Source organism: Marmota flaviventris, chromosome 8 (assembly GCF_047511675.1).
Source record: "Marmota flaviventris isolate mMarFla1 chromosome 8, mMarFla1.hap1, whole genome shotgun sequence".
Lineage (NCBI taxonomy): Eukaryota > Metazoa > Chordata > Mammalia > Rodentia > Sciuridae > Marmota > Marmota flaviventris.
In genome coordinates, this window is record NC_092505.1 from 556,882 (window position 1) to 584,246 (window position 27,365).

General features: G+C 56.1%; 2 protein-coding genes across 2 annotated transcripts in view; both read left to right on the plus strand.

The window, feature by feature from the left end:
- The window catches only part of Lss (lanosterol synthase), a 27,945-nt gene extending 26,069 nt beyond the window's left edge, over positions 1–1,876 (plus strand). The window contains exon 22 of the mRNA XM_027922268.2: positions 340–1,876. Within this exon, the coding sequence (XP_027778069.2) occupies positions 340–471 (132 nt within the window). The 3' untranslated portion in view covers positions 472–1,876. The remainder of the gene's footprint in view (positions 1–339) is intronic.
- The window catches only part of Spatc1l (spermatogenesis and centriole associated 1 like), a 22,479-nt gene extending 1,269 nt beyond the window's left edge, over positions 1–21,210 (plus strand). The window contains exons 2-4 of the mRNA XM_027922271.2: positions 12,574–12,921; positions 20,158–20,309; positions 20,663–21,210. Coding sequence (XP_027778072.2) covers positions 12,621–12,921; positions 20,158–20,309; positions 20,663–20,989 — 780 coding nt within the window. The 5' untranslated portion in view covers positions 12,574–12,620 and the 3' untranslated portion in view covers positions 20,990–21,210. The remainder of the gene's footprint in view (positions 1–12,573; positions 12,922–20,157; positions 20,310–20,662) is intronic.
- Positions 21,211–27,365: the final 6,155 nt, after the last annotated feature.

Genomic DNA, 27,365 nt, shown 5'->3' on the forward strand with positions numbered 1-27,365 from the left:
GCAGCACAACCCTTGACTGCCCTGTTGCGTGGGAGCTCATGTGGCCCCTCACTCTCAGAGGGCACAGGTGCAGGCTCTACCTGTCCCCAGAGGGTGGGAGTCGTGAGCCCCTTCCCTGCAGGAGTCCTGCAGAAGCTGGTGTGGCCGTGAGGGCTGGAGGCCCAGGGAGGGTTTGCTAAAGGTGACAGCCCCCAGCTGGGCGGAGGCTGGGCAGGAGGACTGCCAGCCTCAGTTTCCCTTGCCCCTGCTTGCTCAGGTGTGCACCGACCCTGTGGCATCCAGGGCTGCGGTCCATGACCAGGCCCTTGGGCCCTGGTGCCCTTTTCTCTGTCCTTCTAGGAGAACATCTCTGGGGTCTTCAACAAGTCCTGTGCCATCAGCTACACCAGCTACAGGAATATCTTCCCCATCTGGGTCCTGGGCCGCTTCGCCAACCTGTACCCCGAGAGCGCCCTCACTGGCCGCCCTTGAGTGCACCTGCCCTGAGAGTATGCCAACCTGTGCTGGCTGCTGCAGGTGGCGAGCGTCACCTTCACACCTGTGCCCACGAGACTGAGCTGTCTTGGCCAGGTGGCAGGTGCCTGTTCCCTGCCTTGTGCTGCAGCCCTGTGCTCCACCTCGGCATGTGTGTTGGGATCAGTCCTGAGGCAGGGACAGGGACTGGGTCCGTGGCTTCAGAGTACAGTTGCAGAGTGATTGTCAATGTAGGTCTGGTTCTGAGAGGGCTCAGGGAGGAAGGGAGCGAGTCTGACTGTGACGTCAGAGGAGCCGCAGCACCTCATGCTGTCCCTGGCGCACTTCTTGCCTGAGGGAGGAAGGCAGGAGAGACGGCATTCTCAGCAGAGCAGCTGGGCCCCGTGCACTCCCCACCTGCTGCTGATTGGGGATGGGACCTGGCTGCTCCCACATTCCTGTGCATGCTGGGTAAGGGAGGGACACAGCCCCTCAACGATGGTATAAGAGACCTGCCAGTGGGGAGTGGGCTGGGCTCTTGTTCACCGTGATGTACCAGGATTCAGTGCACACCCTGAGGCTGCGTGGTGGGGAGCCCAGCGTGGCACTGGCCTGCCCCTGGCTCGTGAGCTCGCCTGTCTGCACTGCATCCATCCATGGCTGCAGGCCAGGGAGGGTGGGTGCAGTTTTGGTGGTTCCACGGAGGGGCATTTCTATGTGCTAGGGACAGGAGAGCATCCCTAGCTGCCACCCACCCAGAAGAACGTTCAGGGTATCCCTTGGCCACTGCCAACTCCCATGTCAGGTGCTTGCTATGAGTGGGGATGGAGGGCCATTTTGCCAGAGTAGTGCCTGAGTGAGCTCTGAATTCCTCCCACCCCAGCCTGGGCTTGGGGAAGAAGACTGGGCCCTGGCTCTGCCTTCTGCCACGTGGAAGAGCACTCAGGCGCTCAGGGTGTCCAGTGGCAGCTTTCCTCCCCAGCCATGTGATGAGTGGGCCCCACAGTACCTCCTTGGGCTGCTGCTTTCACCCCTGCCCCTCCTGGACTGGCCCACTGTCCTCCCTCAGAAGCTGGAGAACTGTGTCCCATGCCTCTCTGATCACCTGCCCCTGCCCAGGACCCGCCAGGGCTGCCTCCTCAAGTGCAGGTGCACAACTCTGCCTCCTGCCCAGCCCTGTTGAGCCCTGCACAGCATGGTTCCATGCTTTCCTGCCTCGGTGACAGCCTGCGCTGCTGCCTGTGCTGACCAGCCCCTCTCTGCTAGACCTGGCCTAGCGGCAGCTGGTCTACCCAGAAACTTCCAGCCAAGACCAGATCACTGTAGAAGACACAGGTTTTCCAGAAGGAAGCTGCAAACTGACTTTTATGCTGAAAGTCACCTACATGACCAGCTTCCTTAATAAAGAGACACTTAAACCATGGGGAGAAGAATATCGTGCTTGTTTTGCTTGGTCTGGGGAACTTGTGCTCTGGGGTTTTCTGAGACTGCCTCCTTGTCCCTGTGTGGGGAGAGTGGGACTCGTGGCCTCAGTTCAGTGCCAGAGAGCTGCTTAGGGACCAATGTCCCCATTACTGAAGGGGCATGCTTACCTTGGCATGAGTGAAAGCAGGCTCTGAACTGAGTGAGTCCCTGAGGAGTCTTGGGTTTGGCTTATTGGGTCTGGTTGTCAGGAGCAGATTCTGAATGTGCTGCAGGCCTGGAGCTGCCCTGGCTTTGCTGGGTGTCTGTAATGTGGGAATCAGATGGCTTCTTGGAGGGAGTCTCTAGTGGGAAAGGCTTAGCAGGATGAGCTTGTCTCTAAGAAGGTCTTTTCCCTCGTGGGATGTGGCTGTGTAGATGCATATTTTGGCCTATTTTCCCAAAAGCTGTTTGCTGCTGTTGCTCCATTCTTCTCTGATTTCAGCAAATAGGACAACATAGCCATGTGTGATTGATCAGTGAAATTGATTCATTTCCTCATCTGCAACATAAGTCACTTACGATTCAGTTTGTTTCAGAATGGAATGAAGGTTAGAAAAAGGAGACATTCTGATGGGTCATGAATGAGGTCAGCACTGACTCTGCCAGACTGTAGATGTGCTTGGCCTCCAGGGAGCACTGGCAGGGACACCCCTGTGGCCCAGGAGGTGTGCAGCCCACTAGTTGGGGGCATCCAGAGGGGGTAGAGGGGACCCCAGGTCTCCCTGGGCTGCTCCTCACAGCATCTCTCCACGAGGGCATGGTGGTCAAGCCAGAGCCCTGAGAGCAGACCTGGAAGGTCGCCCAGTGGAAGCCAGGGTGTGGCTCTGCAGAGCTGGGTGAACTTAGCACGGTCACTGGGTGCCTGCCATCTTCCCTGAGATGGCAGTACTAACTTGAAGCTTTCCATTCCTCATACAGGAGGATGGGTGATGTGGATGACCAGAATCGACTGGTTCCATGGCACAGTCATCCTGGTTTTCTGTGTGATGGGATTCTGCACTCGGGGCAGCAAGGTCCAGAGGGTGTCTTGAGTCCAGGGGTCTCCTGGGACTCGGGAGAGCAGCATGGCTTCAGGCAGCCCCAGGCACAGGCCTCTACAGGAGTGATCCCAAGGTCTCCGCTCCCTGGGACAGGCCTGCCTTCAGGTCTCCCAGGGAAAGAAGCACGCTGAAGCTCCCAGATGGGCAGAAGACTGGAACAGCACACGTGATCTCAGGGACCTGTTGGATCTTGGTGAGAGGCCCGACATGTAGCTGGGGACGGAAGCACAGAACCACTTGAAGTGATTCTGGCTGGCAGGTCTTCTGCTCGGGGAAACCTGTAAGCCCACAGATCCAGACAGCCAGTGCCCCGGCACATCACCAAATATGAGTCCTGAAAGCCACAGAGCAGCAGATCACGTTCAAGAGCACGACAAGGATAACAGTGTGGGCCAGCGTAGAGTGCTGGGGACACTGGCCAAATTCTCCCAACTGACCCACACCGAAAAGATTTCCCACCAGGTGACCCATGGAAATGTCAAGGTGTTGAGGTGGAGGGAGGTAGTACCAGGTGGAAGCAGCTCTTAGCCCAGGAAGGAAGAGCACCCAGATGGAGGTGGCAAGTACAGAGGACTTTCCCTCTTTGCTTAAAACAGAATCTCTTTAAAATAAAACACCACTGACATTTAAAAGTAAAAATAGTGGGGTTTTTAACAAGGAGCTATGAAAACAGGAACAGACAGGCTGCCCAGGGAGGGAGGGAGCACACAGTGCTGGATCCCCACTCGAATGAGAAGAGGTAGGTTACAAATAGTTTATTACTGAGAAGTAGGCTGCAGCAAGTCAGAGGTGACCAAGGTGAACCCTGTCACAAACCCCTTCAAAGTTCGCTCAGGAAGGAACAAAATAATTCAAAAGGAGGCAGGAAAAGAACAAAGGCCAGAGGGGAACTCAGCTCCTAATGAGATGGAGACAGACTGATCCTTTCAAGAGTTTTGTTTTTGTGTGTGTGGTGCTGGGGATTGAACCCCGGGCCTTGTGCATGTGAGGCCAGCCCCCTACCGACTGAGCTACATCCCCAGCCCCCTTTTAAGTGTTTTATTAATCGTAAGATCTACGTGCTCCTACTGAAGAACAGACATTGGCCCTTGGATGGAGAGCACGGCCTGTCTCTGAGTAGTCCGTGGGAAGCCACTCCAAGTCCACGCACCTTTCAATTCTGAAGCACCACCGGGGTCTGAAGGGTCACTGTAGTCTGGTGTGTAGTGCCACGATTAGTGACTCAGGCTTTTCCCTCCCTTGGATAACAAGGTGTGGCCCTGGGAGTAGGTGGCACCCAGAGGAGTTAAGCGACGCTTACCTGTTCCTTTGTAATCGTACCCCTTACCTCATTTGAATGGTTTCTCCCCAATAAAAGGGTTCAGCATGTGCTCCCCTCTCTCTTTCCATGGACTCCTAAGGTCAGAGGAGCTGTCACAGGACCAGAGAAAAAGGTATTTCTCTGTCTCTGTGATTATTTCATTCAGCCCAGTTCACCTGGAATGAACTTGAGTGTTTAGTCGTGGAACACGACAGTTGTCCAAAATAAATTTTTAGAGACAGGTTAAAAGTAAAAGTTTAAGCCGGTGCTGTGGGTGCATACCTGAAATCCCAGCTGCTTGGGAAGCTGAGGCAGGAGGATTAAAAGATTGAGGCCAGCCTCAGCAATATAGTGAGGCCCTGTCTCAAAAAAGAGTGAATGTTTAGAAAACTAGATAACATAAAAACAGTGATCACTCTAGTGTCTTTCCTTACTACCACAAGAATGGGATCTAAATTAGACGAATACTCCGTATGTATACTATGTCAAAATACGTTGTCCTACTGTCATGTATATCTAAAAAGAACAAATGAAAAAGACAGTAGTTATAAACAGAAGCACTATGTTAACACCACAGGAGAGGTTAGGACAAGAAATAATACCAGAAGTAGAGAGGGTCAATATAGGAAGGGCATAACACCCCTAGACGTACCTGCTCCTGACCTCTTCAACATACATGAAGCAAGTGCTCAGACCAGACAGGGAACTAGACTGACAGGGGTCCTGGGAGACCTCAGCACCTGTCTCAGCAACTGATGGACTCAGGTTCAGAGGACAGACCGGAACATCATCACCAGTGTGTGCTTACCAGTGCTGTGGCCTACTGGGCCTGCCTTTGGAGACACACTCCAGTGCTCCTGGACCGTTCACCTAGACAGGACATCAGTCAGGTCTTGAGTCTCACAGAACTAAAAAGGGCTGGAACTATACAGAGTGTGCTGAGCATAATGGAATTAAGCAAGGACTCAATGGCAGAAGATTCAGAAAATCTCAAATATTTGGACATCAAATAACACACTTGAATGATCTATGGCGAAAGGCGAGATGCGAGCCACCTTGGAGGACTGCACTCCCATTTGGAGACTCACAACTGTGGCAGCAGTGGAAGGACAGGGAGCCCAGGGGTGGGCCCATCCAATGGAGAAAGGAGTCTTCAGCAGAAAGTGAATCTAGACGTAAACCATGAACCCTTCACAAAAATCAAGTGTATCTCAGACCTAAATGTGAAGACTATGAAACTCCTAGAAGATGACAGAACCTAGGTGACCCTGGGTTTGTCAATGACATTCTAGGTACCACTCCAAACGCATCATCCACGAAGAAAATAATGGATTGGCTGGAGCTCATTGAAATGAAGAGCTGGGCATGGTGGTGCATTCCTATAATCCCAACAGCTCGGGAGGCTGAGGCAGGAGGATCACAAGTTCAAGTCCACCCAGGGCAACTCAGCAAGGCCCTGTGCAACTCAGTGAGACCCTGTCTCTATAAAAAAAAGGGCTGGGGATGTGGCTCAGTGGCTAAGCACCCCTGGGTTCAATCCCCAGTACCAAAAATAAATAAAATAAAGTGAGCACAAGGGAAAACAGAAAATACTTAAGCTGAATGAAAATAAAAACATGACACCAAAACTGTGTGACGTAGCCAAAACGAACAGTAAGAAAGATTAAGCCAGGACCCACACTCCCAACCAGGAAGCCTAGGCCAGCGGGAGCAAAGGAAGAGCAGAGGTCCCATGCAGGAGGCAGCAGGTCTGGTGACAGGTCCATGGAGCCAGAAGCTGGCACCTGAGCAGATTCTCAAGCCCATTCCAAGTCTGATTGTGCAGGACAGGAAATGGCTTGCTGCCAGGTGTTGAGAGCCACAGCCGAAGGGGCCCCAGCAAACTTCCAGCTGCCGGCTGATGATTGGCTCACAGCGGCCCCAGCAACATCTAGCTGATTGGCTCCTCTGCGGTGATGCTCATTGGGCTGTTTCCCTGCCCTTTCAGACCACGGAGCTGCTCATTGGGGGACTTTTTTGGCTCCGCCCACGTGACCCAGCCAATCGGCCTCAAGAGCAGGAGGATTGTGGGAGGTGGGGAGAAGCTTGGGTGGGAGAGAGAGGCTTGTGGAAAGCCGGTGGTGGCAGTTGAGGCTCTGAGGGTTTTTCCTGAGAGGCTGTTTTGTTTGGCGTGTGTGGTTCTAAAAATAAAGTTAGTTTCTTTTGACAAGTGGCTCCTGATTGTGCCCAGCCAGACTGCGGCAGCCAGGAATGGTGGAAAGGCCACCTTGCGCACAGAGGCTGGGCCTTGACCTTTTGGCAGTGCCCTGGCCATCTGTGCACCCTGCTTGCCTTCTGAGTTCACAGCTCCCGTTGCACGGCTGTGGGTCTTCGTGAAGAGGCCCCAGAGCTGCTTCCCCACGGTCCTCTCTGTCTCCCTACCTGGCTTATCTGCCTGTCCTTGAGGGTGACTCAGATGGACAGCAAGGGCAAGTTCTTTGAGAAAGTCATCAAAATGGACCCAAGAAGAAAAGGCAGCTAAGTAACCTCATATCAAAGAAATGGAATTAGAACCCTAAAACTTCCAGGAGAAATCTAGGCCTAGATGCCTTCTCTGGTAAATTCTATCAAACATTTAAGAAAGGAATCATCTAACATATCCCAAATAGAGTGTCCTCATTCTATAAGGCAATGTTATAAACCAGGCCAGGACGGGAGGAGAAAAAGACCCTATCAATTCCCTTTTAAGCACAAACAGTAATAAGCTGAGTCCAGTGGCATCTGGAAAGGGTAGTGGGTCCTGGCCAGCATGCTGGCGGATGGTCAGGCCTGTGACCCAGCTACCAACCTGCTGCTCGTGGGCTGGGTGCGGAGACTCCAGCTGTGGAGAGGGAAGGTGTGGGTGTGGAATTCAGCCAACAAGGCAAGATGCTGCCTTCCAAGCCAGAAACAGCCCTGTCCAGTGCCTTCCCTGGCCACTGGAGAGGCAGTGCAGGGCAGGTTTCCAGGTGGTCACTGACTGAGGTCAGAGCCTCTCCTGGGGGACCCAGTCAGTGTACCCCACCTCTCCCCTGGTTGGTCCAGAGGGCCTTGTCCCCTGCCACGGAGTCTTCAGGTAGTGACAGTTCAGTGAATCACGTTGTTGTCCCCTGTTGGCCCCCGCTGCCTGCCCTTCCTCAAGTGTGGATCCCAAGGGCCAGCCCCAGTGGACGTCTGCCTGCCAGGCAGCACCCCGTCTGGGGCCCCGATGGTGGTGGCCCTGTCTCTTTAAGGGAGCGACATCACAAGGCTGCGGAAGGCGCTGCCCTGGAACTCCAGGGTCTTGGGTGGCTTCTGTAGGTCTGGGAGCTCTGGACTTCCATCTCCATGGGGCCGCAGGCCTACACGTGAGCACGGAGGGCGCGCCATGGCTGAGGGCAGCGAGCTGATGAGCAGGCTCATGAGCGAGAACGCGGACCTGAAGAAGCAGGTGCGGCTGCTGAAGGAGAACCAGATGCTCAAGCGGCTGCTCAGCGAGAGCTGCCAGGAGGGCTGCAGCCGCGGGGGCCGCGAGCCCCGTGAGCCCCGCGAGCCCCTCTTCCCCCGGGGCCCCGCCTACCCTGAGGCCTGCTCCCCCGGGTGTGCAGGTGAGGCGCAGCCCCCAGGCCGTGGGGGCCGGGGCCGGGGGCCTCCAATTTGGGGGGGCACCTCCCCACCCTCCCAGGGTCCACGCCTGGAGCACGGTCAGTGGCTGGCCACCTGAGTGGGTCCAGGGCTGCCTTCGATGGCCATGTCAGAGCAGCACTGTGGTTGGAGCGGGCAGGTGGCGCCTGTGGCTCTGAGCCACGAGGGCAACTCTGCCTGGCAGTACTCCCCGCCACGTCCCCCACTTGCTCCCCCCAGTCCCCGAGGGACTGGCCCCAGAGAGCTTCTCACAGGTGCAGGGCCTCCCCTCACAAGCTTCACACCTCTGCTGTGTCACGCACACCTCACACCGTCAGCCCACAGGGTTCTCGGGACCTGGTGCCCAGGGACAGCCTCTGCCCCTCAGAGCCTGTGGGGCCTCGTGGGGTGAGTGCGTGGGAGGCTGTGGCTCTGTGGCCTTGCCACACAGTTTGGCTCCAGCCTTCTATGGCATTTTACAGAAAAATCAAATGAGATTTTTTATTGCTTTCTGCTGATTGCTCTCTGGTTCTGTTTCAAATGTTTTGAGAGAGAAGTTCCCTTTTGGGTGCAGCTGGGGCATGTGGCCTTGGCCTTGGGTTGGGATGGTGGACAGTGGGAAGAACCCCCAGGCTGCCTGAGCATTGTGGCCCAACCAGGCAGGCCGGCCCTGTGGACCCTGCTGTCTGCGAGTGCAACCATCTGGCCAGTCTGTGGCCAGCTTCCGTGGGATGCCCTGGAGGCCAGTGTGTACTCACTAGGGCCTCCCTGGGCCTACGTTTGCTGTGGTCACTTCCTGGAGTCTACCTGGGTATCTGCCACCCTCCTCTGCTCATGCTCAGCACTGGAAATGGTGTCCTGCATGGTCCAGCTGTGGGCAAGGCCTCTGGCCCTGGTGCAGAGCAGGTTCTGGCTCCTTCAGTCCCAGGGGACCTTCAATAGGGAGCTTGGCTGGGCAGGGGCTTCGTGCAGGGGGTAGGGGTGTAGGATGGAGATAGCACCACTGGGGAGGGGCTGAGAGGCCAGGATGTTTCCTGGGCCACTGTGGCACACTGGAGTGCCAGTGTCAAGTTTGTGGACACTCGGACCCCAGACTGTGGGAGGCTGCGGAGGCTGCGAAGGCCTGAGTGCTGACTGCTGTAAGAGGCCCACAAGCCTCCTGCCACATCTCCCGGCTGGGGCCAGCACCCTTGTCCTTCAGCAACTTCAGCAGGCCTGGATCTTGTTGGACTCCAGGCTCAGGGGGCCACAGTCTGAGGCCACCAAATTTCCCACAGAGCGTGGGAGCCCGGCCACAGGGAGTGTGCCAAGGTTCATACGGCTCAGGCTGGCTGTGGGCTTCAGTCAGGCAGCTCAACATGCAAAGGCAGGGCCTGGACAGAGCTGGTCTCTCACCTCCACAACATCTGGGCAGGTGTCTAGGTATGAGCCTGGGGTCTGGGGCTCGCTCAGGCCTAGCCACCCCCGCCCCCCGCCCTTGCAGACCCATGGCAGGGTCGTCCAGCAATGGCACAACCATGACTGGGGACTGGAGTTTGGAAAGCCAAATCGAGTGCTTGAACGCAGGAAGTTTACAGATGAGAAGGAACGCAGCATCACAAAGGCGCAGCTGTGGCTGCCCGTCCAGAAGTCCCCTGATATCTGCTTTCAAACCAGGATGTACATTCAAAACCTGTTTTTCTTTTCTTTTTTTTTTTTTTAATAATATTTATTTTTTTAGTTGTAGTTGAACACAATGTCCTTATTTTTATGTGGTGCTGAGGATCGAACCTAGGGCCTTGCACATGCTAGGCAAGTGCTCTACCGCTGAGCCACAACCCCAGCCCCCAAACCTGTTTTTCTAAAGTGCCACAACATAGAAGTTAGACATGTGTCTGCTTCCTGGTCTCACCCCATGGGCAGCTAACCCATGCTGATGAGCTTCCTCTGGCACTCCTGATGGACATGCAGGAGTGAATCTGTCTGTCCTTTTGGTTTACCTAAGCAAGATCATGTTCGTGATTCGACCCCTTAACACCCACCCCACCCTTGCTGTCCACTGGTCCTCCTCTGTGTCTGCAGTGCAGTTTGATGTTGGGCGCTGTGATGGGCAGCACCATTCCAGTCCTCTGGGACCACAGATGGTGCAGCTGTGAGCAACCACACCTGCCCTCTCTGACCTGGTGCCAGGGATGTCCCTAAGTGCGTCTTGACACATCACTGCCAAGGGCTCCCAGGAGCAGGAGGGTGCCCTGCGACCTTGTCTCCTCACTCAGCATCACAGATGCCAGTGTGTGCTTGGAGGACAAGTGATCAGGGCCTCCCCAGTAGATCTTCTCCTCGGCGCAGGAGCCAAGGAGACACATTCCTGCGACCTCCCTCCCCGCAGGCTGCCCCTCTTTCTCTCTGGGTCATTCTGGTTCCCCACTCCACTTGTGCCTCCTGGGACTTGTCCAGAGCTGAGCAATGCCGGCTCCTCACTGCACGCTATCTGCACCGCGGCTGGTCAAGTGTTGCTGAGCTCAGTGGCTGTGAGTTCTAGCACCCCTTTAGCTTCAGACAGGGTCATTCCTGGGCTGCAAATGTGTTTTAAACTGGCTGTGCAGGCCGCAGAGTCAGATGAGCCGTAGCTGAATGAACTCTCTTCTTTTTGAAATGAAAATTCTTTTTTTTCCCCAAGGTAACACTGCAGACAGGTGTTTCTTAAAAAAATCAGGGTTATTTTCTTAGGATTTCTGTTTCTACAAGCAGGATCATGGTTTGGAAGGCAGAAGTAAATCTTGGGGTACATTTTTATGGTGTTCCTACCTGTGTCTTCTCAGTACCCCAGGAGGGCTTCACATGCTGTTGGTACACAGAGCCGTTTGGTTCTTGGTCTCCGGTCTGTCTCACACTGCATCTCCGCTGTTGCCACTAGATTCACAGGAGGTATGTGTGGCAGCCTGAAGCACAGCACCAGAGGCCCTCTGCAGCATGGCGGCTCCTGTGGGTGAGCAGAGCCCCGTGGAGCGCGGCAGGAAACCTGGGGCCTGGGAGGCTGCAGGACCCACATGGTCTGCCATCTGCAGCTCTCCACTGAGTGCTCTCCTCTGGGTTCCAGTCTGCCGTCTCAGGTCTCCCCTTCCACAGCCCCAGGATGCGCAGATGGCTGTTCTGAGTGACTCCTTGTTTCGGTGTCTGTCCTCACTGCTCAGAATGCTGGCTGGCTGTGACTTTCATGGGGCTTCTTCCCTGGGGGCAGAGGGGCTGCTGCTGCACTGTCCTGGCCACCTGTGGGCAGTGACCGATGGCCCCAGCTGCTTGGGCGTGGGCACAGTTGGGCGCAGGGGAAGAGGCCTCCCAGCCCTTATTTGTGAAGAACGCAAGCCGCTGAGAGGCAGCGGCTCCTGTGGTCCTGGGAGCCTGTTTCTGGGTGATACGGTGCCCTCGGCTTCTCCCCTAGAGGACCCTGAGCTGCCACTGCCCTGGATGTCCTTGGACATGTTTTGCAAGTCTGTTTTCTGTACTCTCTACGTGAACCTAGACCACTTTCCTTTCTGGGGATTATCTTTGTGGGAATTTGATTCAGATTTTTGACAAATTTTCTTGATGTCAGAATTGTGCCACATTTTTTTTTAAACCTTAGTTGCACATCTTTCGTTTTTTATTTTTTTAGTGTTCCAACTCAGCTTCTATAGGGATTATACACTGCTGGGGAACCTGAAAGAATCCACCACAGACTGCCTGGGCCTGCATTCCTTCAGGGAATGATTATTTATAATTATTTACTTATAAGATTTAGATATTTCTTCTTTGTTTATTGGCCCATTTATGTTTTCTACTTCTTTTTTTTTAATCTTTTTAAAAATATCTTTATTTTATTTTTTTATGTGGTACTGAGAATCGAACCCAGTACCTCACGCATGCTAGGCGAGCACTCTACCACTTGAGCCACATCCCCAGCCCCTGTTTTCTACTTCTTATTAAATCATTTAAAAATCATCTCCCAGAGGAACTCTCCTTGTATTGACATTTCCAGGTGGTGCATGTACACGGTACCCTTTCTTAGTGTGAAGAGGGTCTGTGGAGGGGCTCTGACCAGCCTCCTCTGGGAAGATGGAGCAGGATCTTGATGAATTTTCATCCTTTGAACATTTTTTTTTTACCTTGGAAAATATTTTTTGAGAGTAAAATAGCCAGTACCTGAATATGCTCATTTTAAGACACACTTTTTTGGTATAACTCTTAAAATACAGTTTGTCAAGTGCACCTTTCCTTTATTGCTAGGAGAATGCAGGCAGCAAAGGTCCTCAGAAGCAATAAGAGTTAAGCTGAATTTGACCCCTGGGAGATGGGGCTTGAAAGTCAAATGCCTCTCTCCTGAGCCCAGGAGCTGACCAGGGAGGGCGTGCACTGTGGGCGAGGAGGTGTGTCCAGGGAGGCTTCCCACAGCTGGGACTTCACAATCATGGTCAGAAGTCACTGTGTGCAGGTGGCTGATCATGGACTGCTCTCAGACATTAACACACAGAATGACACCATTTGTGACAAATTAGAAAGGTGTGTGGCCCTGAGTGTGAGGCCCGCTGAGGCAGGTGCCACCTGTCACCAGGGGAGTGCCAGCAGGGGCCAGAGCAGGGGCTGCGGTGCCAGTGCTCCCCAGGGCTCCCCAGGGTGCTCTACACATTGAGGGTGTCGAGTTCCTGCTTGACCTTCCGTCCCTTTCCTTCCACCCAGGTTCAGACTTCGGGAGGTTCAGCAGTGTCCCCGACACACCCTCCCAGATGCACACGTCCTCCCTGGAGGACCTGCTGTGCTCGCACGCCCCCCTCTCCAGCGAGGACGAAGCCTCCCCGGGCTGTGCAGCCTCCTCCCAGGTGACCTTCAAGGCCTTCATTGGTGCGCCAGAGCTGCACGCCCGGGGCCCCGACAGGAAGCTGTCTCCGCTCCTGAGCCCCCTGCAGGACCCACTGGTGGACAAGGCGCTGCTCGAGCCCAGGGAGATGGTGCGACCCAAGAAGGTGTGCTTCTCGGAGAGCAGCCTGCCCACCGGGGACAGGACCAGGCGGAGCTACTACCTCAACGGTGAGGCGCGTGCAGGTGGCCCAGGCGACAACCCGCTCACAGCTTCTCCAGCCACGCAGAGCCGGAGGGTTGCTGGCCGGGCCAGAGAGCAGGGCTGTGTCCCCACCTGTCAGGAAAGCTGAGCTGCTTGCCTTTCTGGTTGTGGGAGCTCACTGAATATTCTAAATACAGGTCCATTGGGGCATGGTTTTCAGACACAGCCTCCCAGTCAGTGGCTCCTCTATTTCCATGAGGTTTGGGGGAAGAAAAACTGTTGTTATTTTAATTTCTACTATATTTTCTTTATTTTTCTATTTTTTCTTTGTTTTAATTATTACACATGACAGTACAATGATCTTGACATGCCATACATTTGCATCAGATGGGATATAATTTCTCATTTACCTGCTGAGGCAGGTGCCACCTGTCACCAGGGGAGTGCCAGCAGGGGCCAGAGCAGGGGCTGCGGTGCCAGTGCTCCCCAGGGCTCCCCAGGGTGCTGTACACATTGAGGGTGTCGAGTTCCTGCTTGACCTTCCGTCCCTCACCCAGTGAGTCGAAGGCCTGATCAGACCTTCCCCAGAGTCAGGGAGAACCCCTACCTGGCTGCCTCTGTCCTGGTGTACAGGTGGCAGAATTACATCATCCATTGTTTTTATGTGGTGCTGAGGATGAGGGCCTCACACGTGTGAGGAAGCGTTGAACCGCCGAGCCACAATCCTAGCCCCATAGTTTGTACATTGTGTAGTTTATACTTTTGGAAAGTCCCATCTTCCAGCTGTAGGTTTTACACTCGGGCCCCTGATCAGTCCGAGTCATTTCTGCATGGGTGTGGGTTTACATGTAAACGTTGACTCCTCCAGCCCCAGTGCTCAGGGGCAAAGCCTGCTGTGACTCTGACTGGGATCCTAGTCTACAAGTCAATCAGCTCAAGATTCAGAGAAACGGCACCTCTGCAGCACGGATCTTCTGTGGACTCTGTGTATCACTCCACTGTCTGTAACAGTTCTCACAGTGTTTTGTGGTTCTCTACATACAGGTCTTGAACATTTTTAAAAAATTGTTTTTTAAATTTTTTATTTGTTTCTTTTATTTGTCACTTTATGATTAAACACAGTCGTGGGGTTCTTTGTGCCATGTTCGTACATGCACATGACACAGTTTGATCAGCTTCATTCGCTACTACCTTCCCTTTTCTTCCCTCCTCCCCACAAGTCTTGCACACATTCATCAATTTTACCCCTGAGTATTTCATATTTTTGATGCCATTATAGGTAGTATTGCTTTCTCATATCAACCTCTGGTGTCTGTTTCTAGAATATAGTAGCACAGTGGATTTTTGTGTATCGACTCTGCAATAGTTATGAGCCAACTTCACTGGGCCATGGGAACCCAGATATTTGGCCAGACCTTACTCTGGGTGTGTCTGTGGGGAGTGTCTTTGTAGGAGGTTGAGATTTCATGGGTGGGCCTCACCCCATGAGTTGAAGCCCTGATCAGACCTTCCCCAGAGTCAGGGAGAACTCCTACCTGGCTGTCTCTGTCCTGACCCTGCACGTCACTCTTCCTGGGTGTCCAGCCTGCTGGCCTTTGGGCAGGAGCCACACGCACACCTCAGGTCTCCTGGGTTTCCAGCTTGCTGATCTGGGGCTCACCGTCTCCTCGGATGTGAGAGCCAGTCCCGTGAGCTAGATCCCTCTTCATGGGCACGCCCTGTGGGTCTGTTTCTCTGGGGAAACTTGCGGTTCTGAGTGACGTGTCTGTGATCTTTCTGGCTTAATCTTTACATCCTGCACAACATTAGTTTGTTCTAGTGGCTTTGGGTGGATCCCTGGCGTCTGCGCTCTCCCACCCCCTGGAGCTCCTCTTTTTCTCCTGAGCGTGTTTGTGCCCCTTGCAGAGCTATGCAGAGGGCACATCCATTCTGCCATCTTCCCCGGGAGCCTCCTCCGTGGCATTTTAAAGCTACACAGATGATCGGGTTGTGAATGAAGACAGATTTTCAAGCTTTTTAAAATTCCTAATGTATGTGCCTTTTTCTTTTTTCCTTTTCCTTTCGGTGCTGGGGACGGAACCCAGGCTTTGCCCAGGCCCAGCAGGCCCTGGACCCCTGAGGCACGCCCCCAGCCCAGTGCCTGTCATCTCTTCCTCTAGACCAGGGCTGGACAGTGGCCAACACAGTGGTGACAGCCTTTCCTGACGTGGGGCTTTCAGCCTCTCGCCAGTGAGCCTGGTGCTAGCTGAGTGTCTGTAGCTGCCCTTCATTGTACTGAAGAAGTTCCCTCTGAGTTCTAGTTTGCTTATCTGTCAGGAATGTATGTTGGACTTTGTCAGTTGCTTTCCTGCCTCTATTGAGATGAGCACTTGGTTGTCCTTTGCGGTTGGTGAACATGCTGTATCAGTCAGTTTCACATCACTATAATGAAACACCTGGCACACAGGGTATTTATGAAGTAAAGAGAGTCTGTTTTGGCTCATGGTGCTGGAGGTTTAAGTCCAGGGTCAGGGGTACCACTGGTGTGAGCCTCTGGTGAGGCAGCAGGCCATGGCAGGAGCCCTTCTCAGAGCAAGTGGCCCCAGGAGCCAGGAAGCAGCTGGCCAGAGACAGTCCCATCTGCACTGGAGGGCAGGTCCCAGAGAGCTGAGCGATGACCACTGGGCTCACTCTTAAGCTCACAGCACCGCCCACCGCCCCGAGACCAGCCTACCACCCACACCCCAGCATATGGTGAACCACACTGCTTGCTGAGTGCTAAGCCAACCATCATTCCTTTCTTCTTCTTGATTCTTCATCTGTTCTTTGTGGTCATCCATGATGGCAGAGCACACTTCGACATATCCTCATTCTTGGAGTCTACCTCCCCTTCTCCTGGTCGTACACCACACGCGCTACACAGGTCCTGTGTTCAGATGTGAACTGGCCATGCATTCTTGAGGTGGATCCTATTTGCTCACAGTGTGTTCCACCTTTTTGTACTATGAGATCCAGTTTGCCAGATTCTGTTAAGACTCTGTGCTCGTGAGGAATGTCGGGCTGCAGTCTTCTGTTAATGCCATTTTCTGAGTTGGTATCAGACGGCCGGCCTCAACCCAGATGCAAACTTTCCTCCTCTTTAATTGTCTTGGTAGAGTTTCTGTCAAATTTGTAGTACTTACTCCTTAAATATCTCGTAGAATTCACCAATCAAACCACTTGAGCCTTGAATTTTCTCTAAGAATTTTTCCCCCTGAGAAGTCCCATTTTATTGATCTATGGCTGTTCCAATTGTCTAGTTCTTCTTGAGTGAGCTTCAGTGGTTTGTCTTTTCGAGCCAGAGGATTGAGCCAAGGTGCTCTGCCACTGAACCCCGTCCCCAGCCCTTTTCATTTTGAGATAGGTCCCTGCTAAGTTGCTCAGGCTGGCCTTGAACTTGTGACCCTCCTGCCTAGCCTCCCAGACTTCTGGGGGTCACAGTGTGGCCATCATGCCCAGCCTGTAGTTTGTGTCTTCTAAGGACCTGGTCCATCTTCTCTAGGCTGTCAGGGCTTTTGGCCTGAAGTTCTTGCTAACATTTCTCGTCTCCCTGCAGATGTGCTTGGGCTGCTGTGATCTCTCACTCCTGACGTGGTGGCTTTGGTGTGGGACGAGAGGTGCATTGGTTGGGTTGACCTTCTTCTTTGAAGAACAGGTTTTGGCTGGCTGGTGGGAGCCGAGTTTGGATAGAGAGGAGTTCTAGAGCGCCTCAGATGTAGCTGTCTCATCTGCCGATTAAAGCTTCAGAGGGGTGGGGCGAGCAGAGGCCCCTGAGCGCAGCTCCTTGGGATGGGGAGTCACCTCCCTCTTGCGCCCGCCTGCTCTGTGTGCCGCTGCGCAGTCTCTGTCCGCAGTTTCCGTAAAGAAGTCCACCAAAACCACAGGCAGTGTTAAAAGTGATCAAACACCTAAGTAGACAGTGAGTCTTGGGTCATGAATTAGAAGGCTTGATATTGTTTCATAGTAGCTTGCATGGATTTATAGATTTAATGCCATCCTTATCAAAGTCCCAGCTGGCTTCTTTACAAAATTTTGATAAGCTGAACCTTTGATAAGCTGAACCCATGGAAATACAAGGGACCCAGAATGGGCAAAGCAATTTTAAAAAGGAGAACAAAATTGGGAGACTCACCTTTTTGATTCCAAGACTCCCTGTCAGGCTACAGCAATCAAGTTGTGTGGTCCCATCATAAGGACAGACAGAGACCAGGGGAAAAGGATCTAGAGCCCCGAAATAAGCTCAGACATTCGTGGTTGGTGTCCCACAAGGGTGCCAGGCAACCCAATGGAGAAAGAACCATCTTCAACAAGTGGTGCTGGGTGACCTGTGCCAGCAGAGGAAGCTGTGGGACCTCACCTCGCACAAAACCCAACTCAGAACGCATCAGATGCCCAAGAGAGCTCCAGGATCCTGAGCCGTGGCCCTCAAAGGAAGCCCAGAGCAAGGTCTGTGTAGTGTGGGCCTGGCAGGGCCTGCTTAGGCATGACACCAACAGCATTGGCAACCAGAGAGACTGATGGACTCCATCAACTTCGCCCAGAGTAAACACTTTTGTGCTTCAAAGAAGAGCTTCAAAACAATGAAGCATCACCCTACAGAGTGGGAGAAAGTATCTGCAAATCACATTCTTGGGGGCTGGGGTCGCAGCTCAGTGGTAGAGCACTCGCCTAGCATGTGTGAGCCCCTGAGTTCGATCCTCAGCACCACTTGAAAATAAATAAGTAAAATAAAGGTATTGTGTCCATCTACTACTAAAAAAATTTTTAAAAAATCACATTCTTGGAAGGGCTCTTACAAGTAATCTAGTCAAAATAGCCAAGGGCGTGGGTGGACAACCCTCCAAAGAAGATGTGCAGATGACCAGCAGGCAGGTGAAGAGGTGCACAGGGTCTGTGGCCATCAGCGCAATACAGGGAGACCTGTGTGAGCTGCCTTTCACTGCAGTGGCCTGGGCGGGGAAATGGAATTGGGACATACACTCTGGTGGGAATGCCAGGGGGAAGCCCCTGAGAAAACAGCTCACAGTCCTCACAAGGCTGAACCCAGTGTTCCCACATGGCACGACCCCGTTCCTTGGTGTGCACCCACAGGAGTGGAAGGCGGACATCCACCTGAGAGCCTTTACTTAAATGCTCATGCAGCCATGCTCAGATTAGCCAGAGTGGGAAGAGCCCAGATGCCCACGCGCTGGCCAGGGTGCAGATAAACTGTATGGTCTAGCTCCATGATGGAATACTACTCAGCCATAAACAGGAGTGAAGCACTGGCATGCACTACAACAGAGGATGGACCTCGGAATACCATGCTGAGCGTGTGAAGCCAGGTCGAAAGGCCACAAGTCATGTGGAACGTGCAGAACAGGGGGACCCACAGGGAGGCAAAGCCAAGCACTTGTCGCCAGGGCTGCGGGAGTAGTTGTTATCAGGCACAGGATTTGTTCTTAGGAGATGAAAATGTTGTAGCAGGTGCCCTGGACTCAGTTCCTGCAGCTGTCTCAGGATCGCCCTAAAGGACCTTCATGTGGGCAAATCACATTATAAAGGCCGGAAAGTGCTGCCAAGGGAGGGCGCAGATGCAGCCTGTATCTTCCGGCCCCAGCCTGGCTCCTGCCCTGTCACAGCTGCCCACCCAGAGGCCTCTTCCTCCTCGGCCAGAGGAGCCCCGGTCATAGAGGAGGCCCAGGGGTGGGCCCTGCTGTGTCTGGCTGGGGAGGCGAAGTCTGTGTCACATTCTAGCAGCTTATGCAGGGGAGCAGGGCAGGTCATGCTGACCCTGGCCGCACACAACCTTTCTGCACCTCCCGGGCAGGCCCAGTGTTCCACAGAGCACACTTTGGGCCACATGGTGTAGATGCTTGCCTTGGGAGGGACTGGTCCTGCAAGGGTCAAAGAAGTTGACACAGTGTCCCTGGACAGCACTGGCCTGGCCTCTTGTGTGCCTGGTCACCTCTGCTACAGGCCCAGGGTGGGGGTCCCACCTCCCCCTGTGGAAGCTTCCTCCTGTGTGGTCCCATGCCCCTTGACAGCAGCCAAGTTCGCGGCCCAGCTACCCAGGCTCACCTGCCTGACACAGCTGTCCGTCATTGTGAATCTGGCCCTGGCACAGGCCTTGGCCCCTGGTGGGCCTACGTCTGTCCGGGGTGAGCAGCAGGCCCAGGTCCTGGTCGAGATGGTCCTGGTCTTGGCCCCTCACGCTCCCGTGGTGGCGAGGAGGTCCTGGATCTCCATGGCTGGTTTGGACTGCCCCCAACACCCCGAGGCCAGACAGGGCAGGTCAGGCCTGGGGCACTGTGTGCTGAGCTGTGTCAGGTGGGCACAGGACCTGTACCTGCTCTCTGCCCAGGTCAGCAGGCCCCGCCCAGCCGGCAGCTCCGTGGAGGGTTCCTACCACAAACTGTCTGGAGGATTCAGGGGCTTCAGGAGGCTGTGCATGTGGGTGTGCCAGCGCGTGGCGCCAGGGGGAGTCCCAGTGGCACAGCGAGGGAGCGGCTCTGCGCAAGCTCGCTCCTTGCACCTCAGGGACGGTGCAGAGAGGGGGTCTCCAAATGGAGGGAGTGTCTCAGACACTCTCAGGAGGGCTCTCACGGTGACGTCAAGCTCAGGTGCCACTCATTCTCAAAAAGCCCGCTGTCCTGAAGGGTCTTGGCCTGCATTGGACAGATAGCCAGTGCCGCCAGGGGCGTCGGTGGCTGCCTGAGGAGCATTTGAGAGCAGCTTTTTTGTGGGGAAGTTTTCCAAGTGGTGTCAGGGAATGATGGACAGGGTCTCCTGCCTGCCCAGTAGTCTCCTGCACCGTGGTTGGAAAGAGCCGGCTTGTCATCGAGCAGACGTGGACTGGCCCGTACTCCAGAGTCTCCCCCTTCCCTCAGCTGTGGGGCCACTGCTCCCCACTGTCCTCAGGCCAGGGCACACGCCCAGCAATCACCCAAGTGCCTACTGGATGCAGGGCGGCATCCAGGTCCACCAGGGACAGCACTGTGCGGGGCAGGCAGACCCCGGGCAGGCAGACCCCGGGAACTGCCCTCACAGTAGCAGGGTGGGCTCACTCAGCTTCTGAGGCGATTCACATGCCTCTGGCAGAGGAGTGGGCCACAGCGCCTGGCCACCAAGGGACTTCGGAGGGCAGGTGGGAGGGACGGCTCCCTCTGCCCTAGGTCTCTGTTTGCCCTTGCCCTGCAGGCAGGGTGGGGGGACATCCCTTGGGACAGCTATGACCTGGCCACACCGGCCCCCTCCTCATGCAGAGATCCAGAGCTTTGCGGGTGCAGAGAAGGATGGCCGCATCGTGGGAGAGATTGCCTTCCAGCTGGACCGGCGCATCCTGGCCTATGTGTTCCCTGGTGTGACGCGGCTCTATGGCTTCACTGTGTCCAACATCCCCGAGAAGATAAAGCAGGTATGTCCTGACTGCCTCAGGGGCTGGGCACCCGGGCGTCCTGGGGCTGACCCGGGTGGAGCACCTGGTTGCTTCCTGGGGCTAACCTGGGGGTGGGGTCACACAGGCGCATCCTGGGGTTGACCCAGTGGGTGCTCAGCACCCTGGCACATCCTGGGGCTGGCTGATGCTGTGGGCACCAGGCTGTGCTTGGTCCAAGCAGGGCCCTGGTGGCTCGTCTTTTGGAGGTGCTGGAGGGGTGGGGACCTGGATTCCTACATTAAGCTTCCCGGGCGGCCCTACCCCGTCCCACACTGCTGGGCCAGGAGGTGGCCCTGACCAGGGGTGTGGCCCCCACCATCCTGTGTCTGCAGACCTCCATCAAGTCCCTGGACGGCTCGGTGGATGAGAAGAAGCTGAGGGAGCTGACGCATCGCTACCTGACGCTGACCGCCCGGCTGGAGAAGCTGGGCTACAGCCGCGAGGTGCACCCGGTCTTCAGTGAGTTCCTCATTAACACCTACGGCATCCTGAAGCAGCGGCCGGACCTGCGCGCCAACCCGCTGCACAGCAGTCCAGCCGCGCTGCGAAAGCTGGTCATTGACATCGTGCCGCCCAAGTTCCTGGGCGACTCGCTGCTGCTGCTGAACTGCCTGTGCGAGCTCTCCAAGGAGGACAGCAAGCCGCTCTTCGCCTGGTGAGCCGCACAGCCTGTCTCTCCTGCAATAAAGATGTTTGTTCCAAACCCGGGGGCCGCCGTGCTCCTGCCTGTCCCTCCCGCAGGGGAAGCGGTCTGCTGGTGCTGCCGCGGGCAAAGGCCTCCCGTGGCCAGCCGCTCTTCCCGGGGGCCCAGCAGCCCTCCGCCGCCCGCAGTCAAGGGCACCTGTCGCCTTATTAAAAGCATGTTTACCTTTCTGCCTTACCTCTGGCTCTTTGAGGGCGTGGAGAGCGCCTTGGTCTCTGCTCGCCTGCAGGAGGCGCCAACTGTGTCTGTGGAAAGAGCCCACGGGGAGGGTGCCTGGGCTCTAGGCCAGGACTGTGCCAGGGCTGTGCCGCTTCCTCGCCAGAGGGCAGGCAGCCTTGGAGGCCTCAGACCCTCCCTTGGAAGGACCAGCGAGTCCCCAAACACAGGGCTGAAGGCGGGGTTTGGATGCAGTTGGGATGGCCGAGGAGCCCACAGGCCCTATGAACTGCACTGGCCTGTGCCACTGAGCACGACGCAGCCCAGGAGGTCATTTACCCAGGGCAGGAAGTGAGCAAGGCACAGCAACAGGGAAGGGAGCCCTCCACTGTGCAAATGGGGCTAGCCCTGGGGTCCAGGAGACCTGTGGGTGTCCTTGGGGCCCGAGGTGGGGTCTCTGTGTCACGCCCAGCCCTGTCCCACCGTCCTCTGGGAACAGAGGGGGGGTCTCTGTCTCACGCCCAGCCCTGTCCCACCGTCCTCTGGGAACAGAGGGGGGGTCTCTGTGTCACGCCCAGCCCTGTCCCACCGTCCTCTGGGAACAGAGGGGGGGTCTCTGTGTCACGCCCAGCCCTGTCCCACCGTCCTCTGGGAACAGAGGGGGGGTCTCTGTGTCACGCCCAGCCCTGTCCCACCGTCCTCTGGGAACAGAGGGGGGGGTCTCTGTGTCACGCCCAGTCCTGTCCCCCCGTCCTCTGGGAACAGAGGGGGGGTCTCTGTCTCACGCCCAGTCCTGTCCCACCGTCCTCTGGGAACAGAGGGGGGGTCTCTGTGTCACGCCCAGCCCTGTCCCACCGTCCTCTGGGAACAGAGGCGGGGGTCTCTGTCTCACGCCCAGCCCTGTCCCACCGTCCTCTGGGAACAGAGGGGGGGTCTCTGTGTCACGCCCAGCCCTGTCCCACCGTCCTCTGGGAACAGAGGGGGGGGTCTCTGTCTCACGCCCAGCCCTGTCCCACCATCCTCTGGGAACAGAGGGGGGGTCTCTGTCTCACGCCCAGCCCTGTCCCACCGTCCTCTGGGAACAGGGGGGGTCTCTGTGTCACACCCAGCCCTGTCCCACCGTCCTCTGGGAACAGAGGGGGGGGTATCTGTGTCACGCCCAGCCCTGTCCCACCATCCTCTGGGAACAGAGGGGGGGGGTCTCTGTCTCACACCCAGCCCTGTCCCACCATCCTCTGGGAACAGAGGGGGGGTCTCTGTGTCACGCCCAGCCCTGTCCCACCGTCCTCTGGGAACAGAGAGGGGGCTCTCTGTCTCACGCCCAGCCCTGTCCCACCATCCTCTCGGAACAGAGGGGGGGGTCTCTGTGTCACGCCCAGCCCTGTCCCACCGTCCTCTCGGAACAGAGGGGGGGGCTTTGTCTTACTCATTAACGGGTCAGAGCCAGAATAGAGGGTGGAACACTCAGGGATCCACTCTAACTGGTGGCCACAAGCTCTGAGACTCCTGTGGGTGTCGGTGAGACTTGGGATGGGGACCAACCCAAAGCCTGTAGGGGAAGGGGCCAGCTGACCTGGCTGCCCTTGTCCCTGAGAGGCTCTGGTGGGCATTGTTATTATGCTCAGCCTTTGGAGGTCACCTTCAGGAGCAAGAAGCCATGCAGTGGGCCTGGCCGCTCCAAACTGCACCAGGAGCCTTGCTGGGCACGTCCAGACCCCAGGACTAGGGTCAGTGGCAGGCTCGGCCAGTGGGACCCAACTCTCCCTGCAGTGCCACTAGTGAACTCCTCGAGCCCGAGGTGGGATGAGGTTAGTGGTGCACAGCCAGGGTGATTTAACAGGGTAAGGGGACAGTGAGCGGGGAGACCCAGGAGGGGCCTGCCATGATGTGGACGGCCACGTGGGTGCCCCTGGGCAGCCAGGGCAGAGCAGGAGGCCCTCACCGTGGCTTTGTGATGGAGTGGCGAGGTGGGGCAAGTCTGAGCACACAGGCAGAATTCAGTGGTCCAGCTGCTGGGGCTCTGGGTCATGGGTCCCTGTTGACAACGATCTCCCTGAGTGACCTGGGTGTCCACTGGCTTGGAGGTGACAGGAGAGGTGTTGTTGGGGATGTGGGGGTTGGTTGGGTGAGTCTCAAAGGCATGCTCTGCACATATGGGTCGTGGTCCACCTCTAGCAATCAGCCAGCCCTGGGACGGCTGGCCCCTCCCACCATCAAGGCCTCAGACGCAGAGCCTCATCTAAAGTGAAAAGAAACATGACTGATGGGTGGTCCAGGGCAGAGTGGCCTTTGGCCACGGTCCCCCAGGGACCTTAGTGTCCTCAGCTCCTGTGCCTGGGTCTTCGAGGCCCCCAGGCTTTGGCTGGCCCACCCAGCACACAGTGGGCCCTGAGTATCCACTGTTCTGGAGCCTCCCAAGGGGTGCCCGTGGCCGGGCCACTCCCTGTCGTTGCATGAAGATGTCTGGGGGCTCTCAGGCTAGAGGACGCTTCCCTTCATTGTCTAACAGCAAGAGGAACTGGCACGCAGGCAGGCCTGCCCCTGTGCCTTGGGACCAAAGCTCCAGGGCAGCACTGGCCCTGCAATGGGGTAGGTGGCATGTGCAGGCTGGGCCTGGCTAGGACGTGGGCTGTGCTCCTGCCCAAGGCCGCGGTTGGCATGAGCCATTTGGGATTCTGGTGTGTAGAGATGGTCTCTTCCACGGTATCCCCCTGATGCAGGGCCTAGGGACTCACTGGTTGTTTCATGCTTGGGCTCTGGGAGCACCTGCCGTGGTTTCCTGCCACCTGCTGACCTGCCCCCACTATTGGGGGCCCTGGTGTTCAGATCTGTTTGTGAGCACCTCCTGACTCTCGGGCACCACCAAGTGTCCTGCTCCTTGTGTAGGCCTGAGGATGGAGGTCCTGGGGCCTCTGGTCAGCATGGGCAGCCTGCCCTTGTCCTCAGGGCCGGGCGTTCTAATGCCCCAGCACCCGTGGGGCCTGGGATTGGCTTGGGCTGCTGTGACCAAAGCCACAGTGTGGGCTGACCACAGCTCACCCAGGAGCTGTTCTTCCTGGGCCTTCTTCACCGCACCCTCCCCCGTGTCCTCAAGGTTGTCCCCTGTGTGCTGTGATCTGGTCCCTTCCCGTAGGGACAGGGTCATGTTGGATCAGGGCCTCCTTTTGGAAGACCTCATCTCAAATGCAAAGACCTCCAGAGGCCTCGGTGTTAGTGCTTCAACGTGTGGGTTCTGGTGGGGAGACCCTCTCCCTTCCCCGCCTCCAGGCTTGGAGCCCTGGTCAGGGGGCCTCCGAGGGCCTCGCGGCTCTCCCAGTGCCTCCCTCCAGTCTCCCTGAGGTCGGTTCCCCAAGGCCCACACGCAGCTGCTGGTCCAGGCCCCGTGGCCACCCCAGCGCTGCCTTGGAGTGATGAAGCCTCAGACCACAAAAGCCACAAAGGCTGTGAGGTGTGCCCTGGAGGGCCCCTCGGAGCAGGAGGTGCCATGTGGGCGCCAGGATGGCAATGCCAGGTGCGGCCAGGTGGCCAGAGGACCATGGGCCCTGGTGGAAGGGAAAGTGACCTCTGCAGTCAGCAAGAACTCCTGAGGCCACATGCAGCTGGGAGCCGGGGCCTGAGCCACCTGCCCGGGGAGCTGCTGCCTGCCCTGGGAGCCGCCTGCCCTGGGAGCCGCCTGCCCTGGGAGCCGCCGCCTGCCCTGGGAGCCGCCTGCCCTGGGAGCTGCCGCCTGCCCTGGGAGCCCCCTGCCCTGGGAGCCGCCTGCCCTGGGAGCTGCGCAGCAGTGTGGTCAGCCGGCCTGGCTCCCTGCCCACCCCTGGGAGGGCACAGGCCCAGCCACGTCCACACCCCCACATCCACACACACCCACGTCCACACCCCCACATCCACACACACCCACATCCACATCCCCCCACGTCCACACACACCATCTACATACACCCCCACGTCCACTCACACGTTCACACATACCCACGTCCACACACACCTATGTTCACACACAACCATGTCCACACACACCCATGTCCACACACACACCATCCACACACCCACGTCCACATCCCCCCACATACACACACACACACCTACACCCCCCCACGTCCACACACACCATCCACTCACACCCCCATGTCCACTCACACATTCACACACATCCACGTCCACACACACCTATGTCCACACACACCCATGTCCACACACACCCATGTCCACACACAGCCACGTCCACACCCCCACATCCACACATACATCCACATCCCCCCACATACACACACACACACCCCTACACCCCCCACATCCACACACACCATCCACTCACACCCCCATATCCACTCACACATTCACACACACCCACATCCACACACACCTATGTTCACACACAGCCACGTCCACACACCCCCACATCCACACACACCCACATCCACATCCCCCCACATACACACACACACACACCTACACCCCCCCACGTCCACACACACCATCTACTCACACCCTCATGTCCACTCACACATTCACACACACCCACATCCACACACACCTATGTTCACACACATCCATGTCCACACACACACCATCTACATACACCCTCATGTCCATACACACCCAGGTCCACACACACCCATGTTCACACACCCACATCCACACACACTCCCATGTTTACACACACCATCCACACACACATCTATACCCCCCATGTCCATTCATTGCCCCTTGTTCACACACACCCATGTCCACACACCCCTATGCCCACATACACACACCATCCACACACACCCATCCACACACACTCCCATGTTCATGTACACACCATACACACACACCCACGTCTACACATACACACATGTCCTCACAAACACCACACACACCTATATTTACACACCCATGCCACTGACACACCAGAGTCCACACACACCAACATCCACACCCAGACACCATCTACACACCACATCCGCACACATATACCTACATCTACACACACTCATGTCCACACCCACACACATCCACACACCAATTTCCACACACCCACATCCACACACCCACACACACACACACCCATACTCACACCCACACTGACACACCAATATACATACTCACACACCCACATACACATCCACACATCCACACACACATCAACATCCACACACATACATCTACATCCACACACACTCATGTCCACACACAGGGACCATCTACACATACCATCCACATACACATACATCTACACTGACACACCAATATACATGCCCACACACCCACATCTACACCCCCCCTACATCCACACTCACACCAACATCCACACATATACCATCCACACATACCCCCATGTCATGTCCACACACACACACACCATCTACACACACTATCCACATACACCAACATTCACACTGACACACCAATATACATACCCACACACCCGCATCCTCACACACCAACATCCACACACACCCACACACCCACACCCACCCTCACCCATACACTTGCTCACGCTAACATCCATGTGCATGGTAGCACATCCACACAAGAACATCCATACTTGTGCTCACACTGACACACCCACACACCCACAGATGTGCTGGTGTAAATATTACACCTATGCTGTGCCCAACCTCCATGCAGACACACACCCATGCCTGTGTAAGCCTTCCGCCTGTCATCTGTGTGTGCAAGGACATTAACACACACTTGTATGCCAGGACCCTTACACACACTCTTGTGTGCACTCTCTCACACATAGACTCACCCACCCACACATTACAATTTACCCACACCACCCACACCCGCTCTACACACACAGACAAGTACCCCAGTTGCCCATCTGAGTCGTGCTGACCTCTGTGGAGTGCAGAGGTCACACAGGGGGTCACCAGGAAGGCTACTCAGAGGACAATACAGGGCCACTGGAAGGTCAGCAAGTGGCCCTGGGTCAAGCTGGGACTTGAGCTACACTGGCCTGAGGCGTCTGCCTGGACTTTACCCCACCAGAGCCTCCAGGGTCCTCAGTGCCCCGCTGGCCTGGTCAGGTGCTCTGGGGAGAGGCCGAGGACCAGCTCCACCTCCTCTGACGTGCTGGTTAATAAGAAGCCCACTGTGGGAGGGCACTGCTGGCGGCACTAGGCCCACACCTCTGAGTGCCTCTCCTCTCTGTCCCTCAAGAGCAGTGTCTGGACCAAGTGCTGGCC